The 17,131-nt window shown below is 35.2% G+C and overlaps 1 protein-coding gene across 3 annotated transcripts in view; it reads left to right on the top strand.

Moving 5' to 3' along the window:
* Positions 1-17,131, top strand: part of SMURF2 (SMAD specific E3 ubiquitin protein ligase 2) — a 116,800-nt gene that overhangs the window by 76,180 nt on the left and 23,489 nt on the right. For all 3 annotated transcript variants that reach the window (XR_006782790.2, XR_006782791.2, XM_045814604.2), the window contains exons 5-9: positions 1,505-1,570; positions 5,795-5,879; positions 7,957-8,040; positions 10,556-10,758; positions 13,034-13,118. Coding sequence is in view for 1 of the 3 variants with exons in the window: in XM_045814604.2 (XP_045670560.1) it covers positions 1,505-1,570; positions 5,795-5,879; positions 7,957-8,040; positions 10,556-10,758; positions 13,034-13,118 (523 nt within the window). In the remaining 2 variants the exon portion in view is untranslated. The remainder of the gene's footprint in view (positions 1-1,504; positions 1,571-5,794; positions 5,880-7,956; positions 8,041-10,555; positions 10,759-13,033; positions 13,119-17,131) is intronic.

Consider the following 17,131-nt stretch of genomic DNA (forward strand, 5'->3'; position numbering starts at 1 on the left):
ATTAAAAATAGAGCAAATTTAGCTTTGAATATTAGGTATACTGAGATGACCCCTTTTAATGTAGTCCAAATATATAAATATTGATCTGTTAAAAAGGGAGAAAATTGTGCCAGAAGTTCTGAGTCGGGGGAATCTAAAGGCACCTGAGAATTTCTTTTATTTCTGGGTTGACAGGGTGACCCAACAGGAAATAGAGGACGTTGGGATTGGTAAAGGTCTAAGCATATAAAAACGAACTGTTTTATTACCCAACCCAGCCGGCAAACCGAAGTCTTATAGGCCACATGTATGACCTTATCTCTGCTTCAATTTAGCCAACATTTATTGCACTTTTAATGTGCCAGGTACTGTTCAAAACCCTGGTGATAAAAGGTGAAAAGGGCATGGATCCTGTCCTCTGAGAAGCAAGGGCAAAGGCCTGCTGGCAAAGGGAGGAGGACTCACTGGAGAGGCTGAACAAGAGAAGAGGAATTGCTTTGCAGAAGTCCGCTATGTAGTGGATTTAGCAGTGTCTGTTTTGCAAAGGGAAAAATGTCTTTTTTTTTTTCACTGCGTAGCCAGGCGCTGTAGTTTTGGGACACAGATTTTTCTTTCTGCTGCCTGCGAGTGTTTCATTGCATTAATTTACTTGACCCTTTTGATGTGCCATAATATTTCATTTACAAACATTTATTGAGCACCCTGATACAGTGTTCTACCAGTTTGGAGTGGAAAATACAAAGACTAATGTATGGTCTCCTCATCAATTCACAACTTGTTTAAATAGACAGATGGCATATAGCTGTACAAGAATTCAGTTTTATATAATCAAAAGCAACGTGCTGTGGGTGACACTGTTTTTTACTATAACTGGCCAGGTCAGTGTGATATCTGTTCTATAGATGAGGCATGAGAGAGTAAATGAGTTGCCCCTAAATGAGTTAGTAGCCGAACTTACTCAAATCCTTATCTTACAGTTTACACTCAGCTTCTTATGAATGCACTTTGTGTGTGTGTGTGGAACTCATTTGAAATGGTTAGATAAAAAATAACAGTGATAACAACTAACATTTATTGAACACTTATATCTCAGGTACTGTGCTAAAAGTTTTACATAATTACCTAATTTGATCTTTAAGAAATATGGGATAGGTACTACAGTTATACATGAGAAAATCAAGACTCAGGCATAAATTGCTTAAGGACAACAACTATTAAGCGACAAGCCGAGACTCAGATAAAGTGGTTTGAAATCTTTGGAGAAAAAATAGTTGCATGTTGGCAATGTATACACCAGTGCCTTATGGTTTTTGAAATCTGAATTTATCAAAACCTTGTTAAGACATTTATACTAATTATATACGCACTTAGAGATTTTAAACATTTGTTTCATCTTTAAAACATTATTATTTAAATGATAGGCCTGATTGCCATTGGATTATGGAAATTTACTATCACTCTATAGATGTTAGAAGCTCTGATACCAGCTTATTTTTTAATTGCTTTTTTTGTTGATTTGAAATAGATCAGAGGTTGGATCTGTGCAAACTTGGGCCAAATGACAATGATACGGTTAGAGGACAGATAGTAGGTAAGTGTGGAATTTAAAGTCATGTGAAATTTGGCATCATTCAGACTAAACTCTAAATATCTTTTAAATCCGCGTAACTATAGCTTCATTGTATTGGCTTGAGTTAAATGAGCCACGTAAAATGTTTCAAAGAGTGGATCCAAGTTCCAGGCTACCTTAATTTAAAGAATTAAAAAACACACAAACCCTCAAACTGTAAATAATGTTAAAAAAAAAAGGCTCCAAATGTTGTGAAAAATTATTGATCCTTTAGGCATTCTTTTAAAGACAGATTTTATGCATGGTCTGAAAGTTTTCTAAAAGTAATTCTTTTTTTTTTTAAGATTTTATTTATTTATTTGACAGAGACAGCCAGCGAGAGAGGGAACACAAGCAGGGGGAGTGGGAGAGGAAGAAGCAGGCTCCCAGCGGAGGAGCCTGATGCGGGGCTTGATCCCAGGAGTCTGGGATCACGCCCTGGGCGAAAGGCAGATGCTTAACGACTGAGCCACCCGTGCGCCCCTCTAAAAATAATTCTTTTTTTTTTTTTTTTTTAAAGATTTTATTTATTTGTTTGACACAGAGACAGCTAGTGAGAGAGAGACAAGCAGGGGGAGTTGGAGAGGGAGAATCAGGCTCCCAGCAGAGAAGCCTGATGTGGGGCTCGATCCCAGAACGCCAGGATCACGCCCTGAGCCGAAGGCAGACCCTTAACGACTGAGCCACCCAGGCGCCCCTCTAAAAATAATTCTTAAACTGGTTTTTGAGTAAGAATATTCTATTGAACTTTGTTGTTTAAGCTTTATAGTTTTAAAATAATCTGTGCTAATTGAAAAGAATATGAGGAATGATAGCATAGTGATTGGAAAAAGGGATATCTTACTCATAAAGTACTCAATGGGGCTATCTTGAATTGTCTCAGAGAAAGGGCTTTATACAAAATTTCCTGAGACTCAAGAATTGGTGGATTGAGCTTTGATCAAGATACACAGTGTGTGGGGCACCTGGGTGGCTTAGATGGTTGGACATCTGCCTTTGGCTCAGGTCATGATCTCCAGGTCGCAGGATCGAGCCCCATGTCGGGCTCCCAGCTCAGCGGGGATCCTGCTGCTTCTCCCTCTTTCTCTGCCTCTCCCCCTGCTTGTGCTCTGTCTCTCTCAAATGAATAAATAAATAAATCTTAAAAAAAAGAAAAAAGATACATAATATGATAGGACACCAAGATGGGCTCCTTTGAGGCTTCTTAAAGAAAAAAACATAATTGGAATCTTACCACTTCACTATAGAACAGAATTTAGGGGAAGTTGATTGCATTATGAACCTATCAGAGAGGTTTTAGTTACTGAAGTTACTTTTGAAGGGCTTCATTTTCCAAGGGAACGAGTTGGGTTCATAGTGAATTCAGAGTAGCAACATAACCAAGCCCTATGACTGTTATCACAGGGAGATATCTACACTACAGCCTTCTTGAGAATTCCTGTCATTCTTAGATTGAGAAGGGAGTAAACAAACTAAAAAATAAATGCTGGCATATAAGATTTTAAATGATTGTTCTTACTTTGTTTGGTGTGTTATGTAATGTTTGCCAACTAATGTCCAGTAGTAACGAAATAGTTTCACTAGGTGTAGATTGGCATTTATAAAAACAGCAGACTTTCCTTTGTCAGCAATTAGAAATAAACCTATGGAATATACTGTATAAAAAAGGAAAGCTTTACTTAGACATGTATCTGTGTTTAAATTTGAAGCTTTTGCGTGAATTTGGTTTTCATGTAGAGATATGTTGGATTCAAACATTATGCTTTATGATCCTGCCATTTAAAAATGGAATAAGTTTAAAAAAAAAAAAAACCACAACCAGAATAAGTTCTAGTTCTTGCTGAATTAGACCTTTACAAATAATCATGCATAGATAACATACTTTTGGGAAATGGAGAAAAGTATACTAGAATACTAACTTTAAAAAATATTTATCCCTTTCTAATAATTTTATATACATTTATATAAAATTTTTTATGATTTTGGTTCATTGAATATAAAATTTTTTTCTTTCACTTACTGTAACCATTATTAGTGTTTGTAATTAATGATTTTAAAGGATGAATTATATCAATATATCATAACTTATTTACTGGACTTGTAAGTTGTTTTTTTGCTGTTGTAACATTGAAAGTTGCAAGCATTTTTGGACACTTAGCTTTATCCTATTTTTGGAGTATTACCTTAGAGAAAAGTCACCCAAATTGAGACGACTGATTCAAGGTTTTAAATCCTTTTCCTTGTTTTTGAATCTGTTATTCAATTCTTTGCATCTATTGTGAGGTTTTTCTTTTTTTGTTATAAAATCAAATCAAATAAAAATATAGACAGAGAACATAAGGAACATCCATAATATGCCATCATTGTCGTTACCTTGATGTACATACCGTTCTGTTTTTTAAAAATGGTATTACACTGTGCAGAATTTTAAATAACCTGTTTTAATTTGTCCTAAACATCTTTCGTTGTTCATGGATACATTTCTGTAGCATTTTTAATGTTGCATGACAGTCCATGGTGGACAAATAATTTAGTACATTATTGCTGGATATTTAGATTGTTTCTGATGTTTTAATGTTATGAACAGTGTTCTTATACACATATTTCTATGACTCGTTTTTACATATTGCTAGGATTAGGCCATTTAAAAACACAAGCCCACCTAAAAATTGCTTAGGTGCTTTGTAATATAGCATTCTGGAGTTGAAGCTCGTGAAATCCTTAATTTTGAGCCTTAATAATTATTCTAAACAAAGCTAATGAGAAAATACACAGTTTTTGCAGTGATTATATCTAGGTAAGCATTTCACTTAGTTTTTCTGTATAAAAACTGGCTAATACTGTTTTCTAGTACAATTTTCATGTAACATTTTGTTTATATTCACTGAGGAGAGAGGTATGTTACAATGTCACCTATAAATGAAGTTCATATAAAGGAGTAATGTGTTAACTTTCTGATTTTTCAGAATTTTTGCAGAGCTGGAAGATTTCAGAATTTTGAGACCCTTCCTAGAACGAAGGGTCTTAAGATGACATACTTTATGTAGTAACTGATTAATTCTTTAAGAAGTTGGGTTATAGTCACATTTGCCTGTTCCTGTTTTATCTTTTGGGAGAATTGCCAAAAATAGAATTAAAGAATATTAGAGCAGCAAGGAAGGACTTCAGACATATCAGTTAGCCTAACTTCCTCATTATTTAGATTATCTAAACTTTAAGAATGTGAAGTGTTTTGTTGAAGGTCATTGTGCCAAACTAGGTGTTAGAGCCTGGTCTAGAGCTTAACATCTCTTGCTTCCAAATTTATAGTGGTAGTTTTACAGCACACTAGATCGTTATGTACTGTTTTAACTCATGGAATCGAAGTGTTGCCCAATTGCCAGAATCCAGTGTTTTTTATTTTTATTTTTTATTTATTTTTTTAAGATTTATTTTAGAGGACGTCTGGGTGGCTCAGTCTGGTAATTGTCTGCCTTCGGCTCAGGTCATGATCCCAGGGTCCTGAGATCCAGTGCTGCATCGGGCTCCCTGCTCAGTGGGGAGTCTCTTTTCCCTCTGCCTCTCCCTCCTACTCATGTTTGCACGTGCACTCTCTCTCTCACAAAAATAAATAAATAAATAAATAAATAAATAAATAAATAAATAAATAGGGGGGAAAAAAAGACTTATTTTGGAGAGCATGAGCAGGAGGGGCAGAGGGAGAGGGGGAGAGAATCTCAAGCAGACTTGATCTCATGACCCTGAGATTACAACCGGAGTCCTAACTGAGAGTTGGACCTGTAGCCGACTGCACCACTCAGGTGCCCCTGTTTGTTTTTTAAAGATGTGTCAAGAATTACACATAACCCAAATAAACCCAAATTAATGTGAACTTTTCCTCTTCCTCTGTATGTGAATATACCTTTCATGTATTATGCCTCTTTTGAGTGTAGTAAGAGACCTTACATGGCCCCATTACAATGGGCAAAAAGGATTTAAACTCTCCTCCACGAACACAATAAAGTGTAGAAAATCATAAAATTCTGACGGCACTCCTAAAGGGAAAAATCTCATGGAAAAAAAATTACAGAATTTATTAGAAGCTAAAAAATTCATTCTAAAGTATTAAAATAAGGTAAGCTAGATGTCTTTTAAAGATACATATTTTAAATTGTAATAACTCTTTCTAGTTTTATGACTTTTAGTAATTTTCTTGTTGTCTTATAGTAAGTCTTCAGTCCAGAGACCGAATAGGCACAGGAGGGCAAGTTGTGGACTGCAGCCGTTTATTTGATAATGATTTACCAGATGGGTAAGCTGAGATCATTAGAGAAATATTACTTGAAGGATGTTATCAACATGACAAATAAGTTGGCATTTATTGTATACTTAACTTTAGAAATTTGCCGATCAGTTCCAGAATCTAGATTTTCCTTGTACTTGGAAAATTAGCAAGGAATCTTGTTCAGACAAATTTATAAAATGAACCGTGAATTAGATATGTTAAGTTTGGTTTTTAAGAGTTTTGACTAGGAGACAAATTGCTTGACCAATATAACTTTCCTATAAATAATATGTATTTTAAAGAACAACTTTTTCGATTATTCAAAACTGGACATGTAAGTGCTAAATCTGAGACATTACTCCATTTAGAGGGAGGAGATAGAGATTTGTGGAGTAAAAATTTTAACGACATAGAAACATTTATTGAGCATATGTGTGTCAGATACTGTTATAAGCATTTTATGTGATACATTAGTTCATTTAATTCACATGTGAAGTGTTTTGTTGAAGGTCATTGTGCCAAACTAGGCGTTAGAGCCTGATCTAGAGCTTAACATCTCTTGCTTCCAAATTTATAGTGGTAGTTTTACACCACACTAGATCGTTATGTACTATTTTAATTCATGGAATCTAATCTAATCCTTACTCTTCTGTTTACAAACTTTATGAATTTAATTAGTGTATTTAACTTCTGTAAGCATTGGTTTATATTTACTTATAGAAGAGGATTGTAATAATAGTATATATGCCATAAATTGTGAGGATTAAATGAAATCATTCATGTAAAGCACTTAGCACAATGTTTTGCATATACTAAGTGCTTAATAAATAAATAGCTGCTATTATTACTCCTTCTACTGTTTTCACCCTCATTTATTTCATAGATTAAAAACACTAGGACTCAGAGGAGTTAAGTAAACTTGCCTCGAAGGCCGCATAGTGAATGGTAGAGCTGGAATGCAGACTTACGCCTCGATTCCAAAGCTCATACTATTGATCACTGCTCTCTATCTTTGTTTGATACTAGTGCTTACACTTTTCTGATTTTATTTTTAACCTTCAAAATATGTTTAATTAACATCAGTGAGGTGTAGTTTATATACAGTGAATTATTTAAAGTATATAATTGGTTGAACTTTGACTTAAATTATTTTTGATATGAAATTTTACATCCAAGCCAGGGTATTTGCTCATTTTGTTTAAGCTCTAAAAAAATGCCACAATTTAAGTCTATTTATAGATTATTTTAGCTTCTTAATATATATGGATGTGACGTAGATTATGGTAATTTTGAAGGAGAAGTTTAGTATGAAATAATTAGCATTAAGAGCTCACAACAATGTAAGGCTTATTCTAAGCTTGCTCTACTTTATAGTACTTTCTTCCCCGTTTGTTTTTATATCACATCCTTTAAAAATATCTATTTGGTCTACATTTTATAATACAATTGTACATGTATATAATTTATAAATTAATTGTGCTTTAATTAACAAAATTAACATTTTGTGCTTTAATTGTTATCACAGGGCAAAAGACCTCTTAAGCATCTCTTTATTTCCTATTTTCTATGGCTCCTAAACCTCTGCCAGGGTTTTGGTGGAGATATTAACATTACCACATTTCTGTGGTCATTTACCTGTGTTTTGTTGTTGTTACATTCATTAAAAAGTTACTGAGGAGGAAGTACCATTCTTTTTAAAAAAATAATTTGGGAAGGCTAAATGCTTTAAAAAGCTTTTATATACTTTTATGTTAATTTTAAAAATTAGGTGTGATTTTTATTTTTAGTATGGCTTTTCCCCCCCCACTTAATTCTGGAGAAATTAGTATAATTTAATTGAGTGTTGACATTATTGAAGAATTCTGAGTTTGGCTGATGGAAAATATTAGTCACACCTCAGTGTAAATATTCTAGAAGCTTCAGAATTCCAGAAGATACATTGTACAGTTTTAAAATAAGCTGAAAAAAATTTTGGTATTCTATTGATTTTTCAGTTGTCATTCCTGATTTATAACAACAGATGTCTTCCTGACTCAGTTATTGCACTAAAAGCATTCTGTATCCACCTTCCTATTGATGCCTTATCTCTCAATTTTTATTTAAGCTGGGAAGAAAGGCGAACTGCCTCTGGAAGAATCCAGTATCTAAACCACATAACAAGAACTACACAATGGGAACGCCCAACGCGGTAAGAACATACAGATGTCTTCCCGTGGTCTGTGCTTTTTGCCTTCCTGAAGTCGTCACTTTCTGTTTATCTGTCGGCTTTACCAGATTTCCTTTCTTGGTTTATACTGCTCAAGATCAGTAGATCTTACAGCAAGTGCCATTATTATTTCCAAAAGTAATTTTCAATAAAGATTGTTTAGCAGGTCATCCTGTTATTGTAGCTCTAGGGCCTGTGATGGTACTTAATAAATATTTATTAAATGAGTTGAGGAGTCATCTTATTTCTGGGACTCCAAAAATTTTTTTTGAGTTCATTATAGAATGGCTGTAACAAAATATATATACTGGATCTTTATTTGTTCAGTCATGTCGGGGTATGATTATAGTATTATATTGCATCCAGTAAGGTCTATGATCAAGATAAGAACCAAATGCTCTGAGACCATATGGAGGGCACCTAACTTAGAGTGGGAGGTAAGGGGATGTTAGAACCTGCAAAGGAAAACTCTGAAGGAGGAGAATTTCTGAATTAAATCTTGAAGAATGTTAGAATTTAACCAGGTAAGGGAAGGGTGATGAAAAGTTTTCAGAGTAGTGGTAACAGCTATCAGTCAGTTCATCAAATGGGTATATGCCAGTTACCATGCTTAGTCAGCATTTATGCTGTAACAGTGAACAAGGCAGAAGGGCCTTCATGGAGCTTAATGTATAAAGACATGGGAATGCAAGATAATTTTTGGAAACTCCAAGGAAGTATTTTTTATTTTTATTTTTTTGAGATTTTATTTATTTGGGGTGCCTGGGTGGCTCAGTCAATTAAGTGTCTGCCTTTGGCTCAGGTCTAGCACCACATCAGGCTCCCTGCTCAGTGGGGAGGGAGCCTGCTTCTCCCCCTCCCTCTGCAGCCTCCCTGCTTATGCTCTCTTTCTCTTTCAGTCTCTCTCTGTCAAGTAAATAAATAAAATCTTAAGAGAGAGAGAGTGTACATGTGCCGGGGAAGGGAGGGGGGTGGAGGGGTGGAGGGGCAGAGGTAGAGGGAGAGACAAAAGAATCTCAAGCAGGCCCTGTGCTCAGTTTGCAGCTGGACTCAGGGCTCACTCTTGTGATCCTGAGATCATGACTTCAGTTGAAATCAAGAGTCAGACATTTAACTGACTGAGCCACCCAGGCACCCGAGAGGTACTTTTTAAAGTAACTGAAAATAAATAGGATAAGTGGCTGAATTTCTTTTTTTTTTTTTTTTAAGTAAGAACAACATTTTGTTTTTTGGTTTTTTTTTTGCTGCCTCTACTCAGTGTTTTGTCCCCCCAACCCCTCTTTCCCTGAGCAGGGCTGGCACCAGACACACAACATGAAATGCTTCTCTAAGCTATACCTCCTTTTATTTATTGGGGATTAATTGCTTAACTCATTAAGTCATAGTTTTCCCTCTTATATTAAAATTCTCACATAAAAGCTTAGCTCATGTTGCCATTTTAAAAAATGCGTGTTTGAGAGTTGCATTTCTGGTATTAAACTGCCAAGGATTTTATTGAAGTCAACCCATTTTTATTGTATCTGAGTGTAAATAAATGTGTATTTGTGTCAGTGCTTTGGCAAAGTCCCGTTTCCTTCTAACTCATTTAACTGATGAAACTGACTTTAATTTCCACATATATAAAGTTGATTGTGGTTGTAAATGTTAGTTTAAAAATTAACTCTTGATTATCCTCTTATGTTTTGGATGACCTACCAGTATAGCAGAAGTTCTTTGAAGAGTCACACCATCTTCTTTATTCATTCAATAAATATTTATTGAGCTACTCTTATATATATGCCAAGCACTATTCTAGGTGCAGGGGATATATATAGTGGGAAACAAACTAGGTGGACTTTGTTCTCTCAATAAATATTCTAGTAAGGGAAAACAAACAAGGATGCAGATAAAAAAAAAATTAAATAATTGCTATGCTGAGAAAGTAAGGTGATGTACTTATCAAATGCCTGGGTGACTGCCTTAGAATTGAAGGTCAGGAAGGACCTCTCAGATGTTTAAGCTTAAGCTATGATTTGAATGACAAAAAGGAGCCTGGCCTAGGGAGAGTAGGAGAAAAAAAGCATTCTGGGTGGGAGAAAGAACTCCTTTCCAGCCCTAAAGGTAAAACAGTCTTGACAAGTTCAGGGAACAGGAGGAATGTCAGCGTGGCAGAGGCTGAATGGGAGAAAGGTGGGAAGTTAGGTCCGAGAGGTAGGCTGAGGCTAAGTCAAGAAGTGCTTTGTGAACTAGTGCTCACATCTACAAATATATGTGGATTTCATATAAAATGTAATTAAAATCAGTATAAAATGACTTGAATACATAATTGACAATCAGCCTATCACATGAGTTTGTTTGGTGATTAGAGGTGTCAAGCTTGCTTTTATTCAGAGTTCCTGAAATCATTATATTTGTATTGATCATTCCATTTTCTTGTGATCCTTCAGTACATACATTGTCTAGAGGACTCTACCTTTGATAGTTGAGTAACTTTTTTTCCCTGGTTACTTTTCAATAGACCAGCGTCTGAATATTCAAGTCCTGGCAGACCTCTTAGCTGCTTTGTTGATGAGAACACTCCAATTAGTGGAACAAATGGTGCAACATGTGGACAGTCTTCAGACCCCAGACTGGCCGAGAGGAGAGTCCGGTCACAGCGACATAGAAATTACATGAGCAGGACACATTTACATACTCCTCCAGACCTACCGGAAGGCTATGGTATGACTAGCAGAGTATAAAGTGTGGCTTACTGATTTCAGCTTGCTAAGAAGGCCAGAAAATCAGCTTTAAAGAAGTTAGTAATCTGGGTTTAGGGATTCTACATGAAAATAAATGTGTAAAATCCCCCAATCTGAAGTCTTGAAGTGGTAGAGGACTACCTAACCAGCAGTTTGACTTGGGCTAGTCATTTAACCTCAGCCCTTTTGCTCTTTTATAATGAAATGAGATGAATGATGCCTCTCCTTGTCTCAGAGGTGTTGTGAAGAGCATATGTAACAATGTGAGCTTCGTTGCAAATAGGCACTCTGTAAAGGTAAGATGGTATTGTTACTGATAATGGTCATCTGAAGTTAGATCTGCAATGTAATTTTCTAGACCTACATATTTAGAAATGCCATCAGAAATATGCTTTTAAAGATATTTATATCTTTGTATTGTCTATAATTTTGGATTATCTGCACGATGTGGATTATTGTTGTAAATGATTTAGTCACTTCTATGTTTGTATAAAATGATTATAATCTTCTATAATTACCTAAATTGTAGAATTTCATGTAGAAGATGACTTGAATCTTCTAGTTGGATACAGAACTTTCTAAATTAATCACAACTTGTGAATACTCTTGCAGATACTTTGAACTCAGCTGTCTTCTCCTTTCCTGCCCAAGGTTACCCTAAGCAATTATAGCCCTGCCCTCCCAACAGCCTGTAGATAAACCGTATCTGGGCTGATGGTGACACCTAATGACCAACATTGGGAATCGCCTGATGTAACTTGAGTTTTATTTTTCCTCTACAATATGTTTTCAACTGTTCTGCAAATGCATGATTCTAGCTTTACTTTTTAAATATATTTTTAACTCTTTAATTAAAAAATTTATCCATCAACTGTGCTATGTTGCACAGGTTAGCCTAAGTAGCGCAGTGATGAGAGCATGGCTTGGGAGGGAGAGAGACCTGGGTTTACATCCTGGCTTCGCCACACATGAGTTGTGTGACACTGGGGACATTATTTAATTTCTCTGAGCCTCAATTTTATCTTCCATAAAATGGTGAAATTAATGATGCTTTCAAGTGATGGTTTCATGTGAAGTGCCTGACACAGTTTCCAACACAGAAAGCACTTAGTAAACTTTGCCTGTTATTAATGTTCAGACCTTAGAATAAAGTATTTTTTGTCATTTCTCTTTAATTGAGATTATAAGGCAAGCAGTTTGGGGTGGTTATATTTTTACAATATTTGTGTGATTTGGATTAAAAACAGGTTTTGTACAACCAAAACCTATGGGTAAAGTGGGTACGAAAGCTGAAATTATTTCAGCTGTCACCTGTCACCAATTTAAAACATTTTTATGTTTATAATTTTAAGAAACTTAAAGTTTAAATTGACTTTATTATAGGTTAATAAACAAATTTATACTAATAAATATTAACAATAGTTGTTTTATATGTTGGAATTTTTCATTTGATTTTGTTTAAAGACAAGTGGTTCTGTTGCTTAAAAACACAATTAATGCTAAAAACCACCATTGAAGAAACTTTTACGCAGATTCTTTCCCTTTTGCCCTGGCTTCCTTACTCTCTTGCTTTTGACCTTTTTCTCCCCAGAATGCATGCTTGTTCTCTGGTCCTCCTCTTTCTAACTTGCTTATTTTTGTGTCTTTGTCTATTTTTGACTATAGAGTGAGTCCCCTTTTAAAATGACATATTCCATCTTTTTTGCCTTTGTTTGAGCTTATGGTAGTCATGAGAAAACACTTCTCTCAAGAAGAAAACTTAAGTTTTAATATAAAGTTAGGCATAATAAACAAGCATTACCAGCCTGCAGACCTTTTGAAAGTTTTTGCAAGTTCTCGCAGAATCTCCCACAGTTGGTTAGCCTCTTCCTCTGAGCTATCTTTTGCTCCCCCTCAGGCTCCACTGTTAGACAAATAAAAGTCATTTCTTCATGTTTATTTGTTGAAATATTGGTACTGTGACAATCTTGTTTTCTGTTTTCCATAGCAACATGTTTAGTATTTGAGCCATACTGTAAATGTACTTGGCTTTCAGATAGCTGGCCTCTGACCCTCATCACCGTTTATAAGATTGTTTCCAGGAGAAGATGTATTGAGTTGAAAAAGAATGATTTATAAAGTATTTTTTGGTAATACAATAGATTGGTAATTTGGAGAATTTAACTATTGATGTATTATCATCCTAGTGTCTATAGCTGTCTTTGATTTGGACATTCTGAATATGTTTTTATTATTAGTGTTTCTTAATTTTACAGAACAAAGGACAACACAACAAGGTCAGGTGTATTTCTTACATACTCAGACTGGTGTGAGCACATGGCATGATCCAAGAGTGCCTAGGTAAGAACATATCCGAATACTCTTCACGCCGCTGGATATCTGTTTTACCTAGGATTTCTTTGATTATTTAATCTTCAGCTTACAGTGGTTTATGTAACAGTTAGGCTTTTTGTGACAGTCATTTCAGTTGACGTTTAGTAGAAAGGCCTTCCTATTTCTCTGCAGTCTCACCCCAGTGCCCTGCCCCCAAGCAGCCCCCAGTCCTTCTACCCTCTCACCCGTAAGAAAAAAAAAAATCAGGGTAAAAACATGGTTCTTTTAGGAATTTGAAAATTGATTGACCTGAAGAAGAACAAAAAACCTTACATACATCCCTTCCCCCCCTTTTTTAAGGGTAATAAAGTGATATTTTAATTTTTGGATAGGCTTTTTTTTAAAAAAAGACTTATTTATTTTAACCTAATATGAGAGTATTCAATGTTCTTTTATGTCTTCTTTAATAAAGTTTCATTTTAATATAAAAAAAGAACCTGGGGCGCCTGGGTGGCACAGCGGTTAAGCGTCTGCCTTCAGCTCAGGGCGTGATCCCGGCGTTGTGGGATCGAGCCCCACATCAGGGTCCTCCGCTGGGAGCCTGCTTCTTCCTCTCCCACTCCCCCTGCTTGTGTTCCCTCTCTCGCTGGCTGTCTCTATCTCTGTCAAATAAATAAATAAAATCTTAAAAAAAAAAAAGAAATAACCTAATTAAATTTTATTTATTTAGGACATTTGTCATTTTTTTTTGCACCAGCTGGTACTATCATGTGATTTTTCTCTTTTATTCCATTAATATGACATTATATTGATCAATTTTCAAATACTGAACCAGTCTTGCACCGTTGGAATAAACCTTACTTGGTTGTGGTGTCTCATGAATTAAATTGCTTTTAAATACCAGAACTTGTACATTTAAACTGTAGGCCTTACTGAATGCATTTACTAACCCAAATGTCAGCTAACTTTTAAGTTGAAGAAGATGGAATGACACAAAAAATCACTTTGGTAATTAAACATAATTTTTGATACATTTTAATATCAAATAATAAGTTTTTCAAACACTGGTTTAGCTCTTTTGAGTTATTGAACAGATGCAAAATAAGTAGTTCAGTTGAAGCTACAAAAAAGGTCGAATTTTAAATTCTTAATCAACTTGGTAAGCTGCATATATACCTTTGTGAGACAAAAGATATTTTATGTTCTAAGTGCACCATTCTTCTCCTCCAAAAAAAAGACCATGGAGGTGAAGAGATCTTTTTCTGACTAAAGCTTATAGTCGGAGCTCTGCTTGTCAAGACCTTGCGTTTGAATCAGAACCAGATGTGACTGGCTGATCTTGGATTGCTTTGATACTCTGTATTTACAGTTGACCCTTGAACAATGCAGGGGTTAGGGGCACCGACCACCCGCACAGTTGAAAATCTGTGTAACTTTTGACTCCCCCAAAACTTTGCTAATAGCCCCCTGTTGACCGTAAGCCTTACTGATAACATAAACAGTTGGTTAACACACATTTTGTATGTTACATGTATCACATATGTATTCTTAACAATAAAGTAAGCTATAGAAAAAACATTAAGGAAATCCTAAGGAAGGGAAGACACATTTATACTTAAGTACTGTTCTGTAAAAAATCTGCATGTAAGTGGACCCTCACACTTTAAACTTGTATTATTCAAGGGACAACTGATATTTATTAATGAAGCTATTATAATGTAATGTTTTACTTTGTGATACAGCTTAATTAGAATCTTTTGAGGGTGGCAACCGAGGAATGTGCAGTCATTCATTATTGTATCAAGGTTGCCATGTCTGCTTCTTGATAATATAAACTGTTTAAAAAGTAGTGGGGAGGAAATTTTGGTTTTAATAATAATTTTAATAATTTTAATAATAATAAAAATTTTGGTTTTATTAATAATAAGCTCACTAAAAAAACCCAAAAACTAAGGGCCTAACTTTTAGAAACAAGAGTTTTGTTAATAAATTAGGAAAAGAAGTGTCTATCAAATTGTAGGTCAATAATGAGCTTTTCTATAAAATAATTGAAAATCATTGGCAGGAAATGTATAGAAAAAAATAGTTTTGAACTAAATGATTTACAATAGTGGGAAAGTTGATCTTGAGGTATCTGTTGAAAGAATAGTATGTAAACTGGCATCAGAAGTTGAAATTGAGGGAGGTTTTGGCACCACTGTTGGTCATGTTTCTCTTATTCCTAAGGAAACAGGTCAGTTTTTCATTTGTGATTAAAGGGTTTCTATAAAGTTTTAAGAATATTTTATGTTGAGTATTAAATAATGATTTTAAAATAGTGCTCTGGATTATTTTTTTTAGTCTCTATGTTCCAAATTGTTACTGTAAAAATGTGTATCATATCTTTTGTTTTGGAGGATCCTTTAAGTAAAGATGCCTTTTGTTTGGAGGGTCTTTTGTCAAAGCAAATCATGAATATTTAGATTATATTAAAATATCATCACTGTTTAAAGACATTTATAAAATAGTGTAACTCAGACACTTTAATTTTATAAGATATCCAGTAAACTTAGATTTGTTTGAGAAGTCCCATTTTGCCATCTTTTGCATTTCTCTTTAGAACAGTGATAAGCCTTGTTATTCATTATATTTCACCCTGACTCTGTGGTCTTGTGGTACAGATCTGTATTTTTATGGCTATATAACATACCATTTTTCTTTTATCATTTCCTAATTGGACATAAAGATTGCTTCCAGTTTTCTGTTCTTTTTTTTTTTTTTTTAAAGATTTTTTATTTATTTATTAGAGATAGAGACAGCCAGCGAGAGAGGGAACACAAGCAGGGGGAGTGGGAGAGGAAGAAGCAGGCTCACAGCGGAGGAGCCTGACGTGGGGCTCGATCCCACAACGCTGGGATCACGCCCTGAGCCGAAGGCAGGCGCTCAACCGCTGTGCCACCCAGGCGCCCCCCAGTTTTCTGTTCTTTTAACCCATTCTTCAGAGCTCTCCCACATATGACTAGATTTATAAAATTCTAAATAAAATGAATAAAACCAAATTCTGCGTTATGTCAAAAGAATTATTCATCTTTGATTTCAGTAATCACTTTTCATTTCTAAAAATTCCATTTAAAAAATCCATCTGTTCATTCTTAATCTCTCATTGATAGTTTGTCCTTGTAATTATTTCCCTTCCTTCTTTTTTGAAACGTTGCATATCCTAGCCGTTCTGTGTGATCTCTGACAGTATTTGGGGATCTAATTCTGTGGTTTATTGTTTCCACTCACTCTCAGTCATCATGACTTTTCTTTCTGGAGTGTGTGGTGATCTTTGTGAGTTTGTTTGATCTTAACTGGTTGGAGTTCTGTGGACCTAAAGTGGGAATTTAGGAAGTTTTCCTGGAATCATTTCATCTTCCCTTTGAGTTCTCAGCTTAGTGGGGAAGTTCCAGATTTCCTTTTCCAAACTTGCTGCTGGCCTGGGGCTGAGTTTCCCAGTTAACAACTACTCTCTGGCAGCCCTACCCCTCTGCCTGCCTGCCTGCCTGCCTGCCTGCCGTCAGTACCAGCTCCAGCCATGGGTTTTTTGTTTTTGTTTAATTTGAGGAGGATTCTTGGAACTTTTTCTCTCTCTTCTTTTGAGACTAGCAGTGTATTTTCTAAGCTTTAGTTTTTCTGTAACAGAGTGTCTTGAAGCACCTATAAGCAGAAGTCAAATCATTGTTTCAACAAATCTGTGGGTGCTTAGATGTGTCCATTATTATGCTTCACCATGACCAAGAAGAGGTTATTTCAGGAAAATCTTTTTCTAGTTTAACTTTTAAAACATGATTTCTAGTTTAACTTTGAAAACATGAGATTAATCATTATTATTGTTACAGTTTAAGTTTACATTAGACATGTTTTCTGTAAGGTTCTGTAAATCTTTGTTTATATATGATAGTATTTTAAGAATGTGTAATACAATAACAGTGGTCTTTGATCCATTAAAAGTCTTACTGCTTTTTTTTTTTTTTTTTTTACTGTAGCAGTAAGCTTTAGAGAATTCTTCCTTAGGTGTC

The sequence above is a fragment of the Ursus americanus genome, chromosome 23, assembly GCF_024610735.1.
Source record: "Ursus americanus isolate L20-20 chromosome 23, mUrsAme1.1.p, whole genome shotgun sequence".
Classification (NCBI taxonomy): Eukaryota; Metazoa; Chordata; class Mammalia; order Carnivora; family Ursidae; genus Ursus; species Ursus americanus.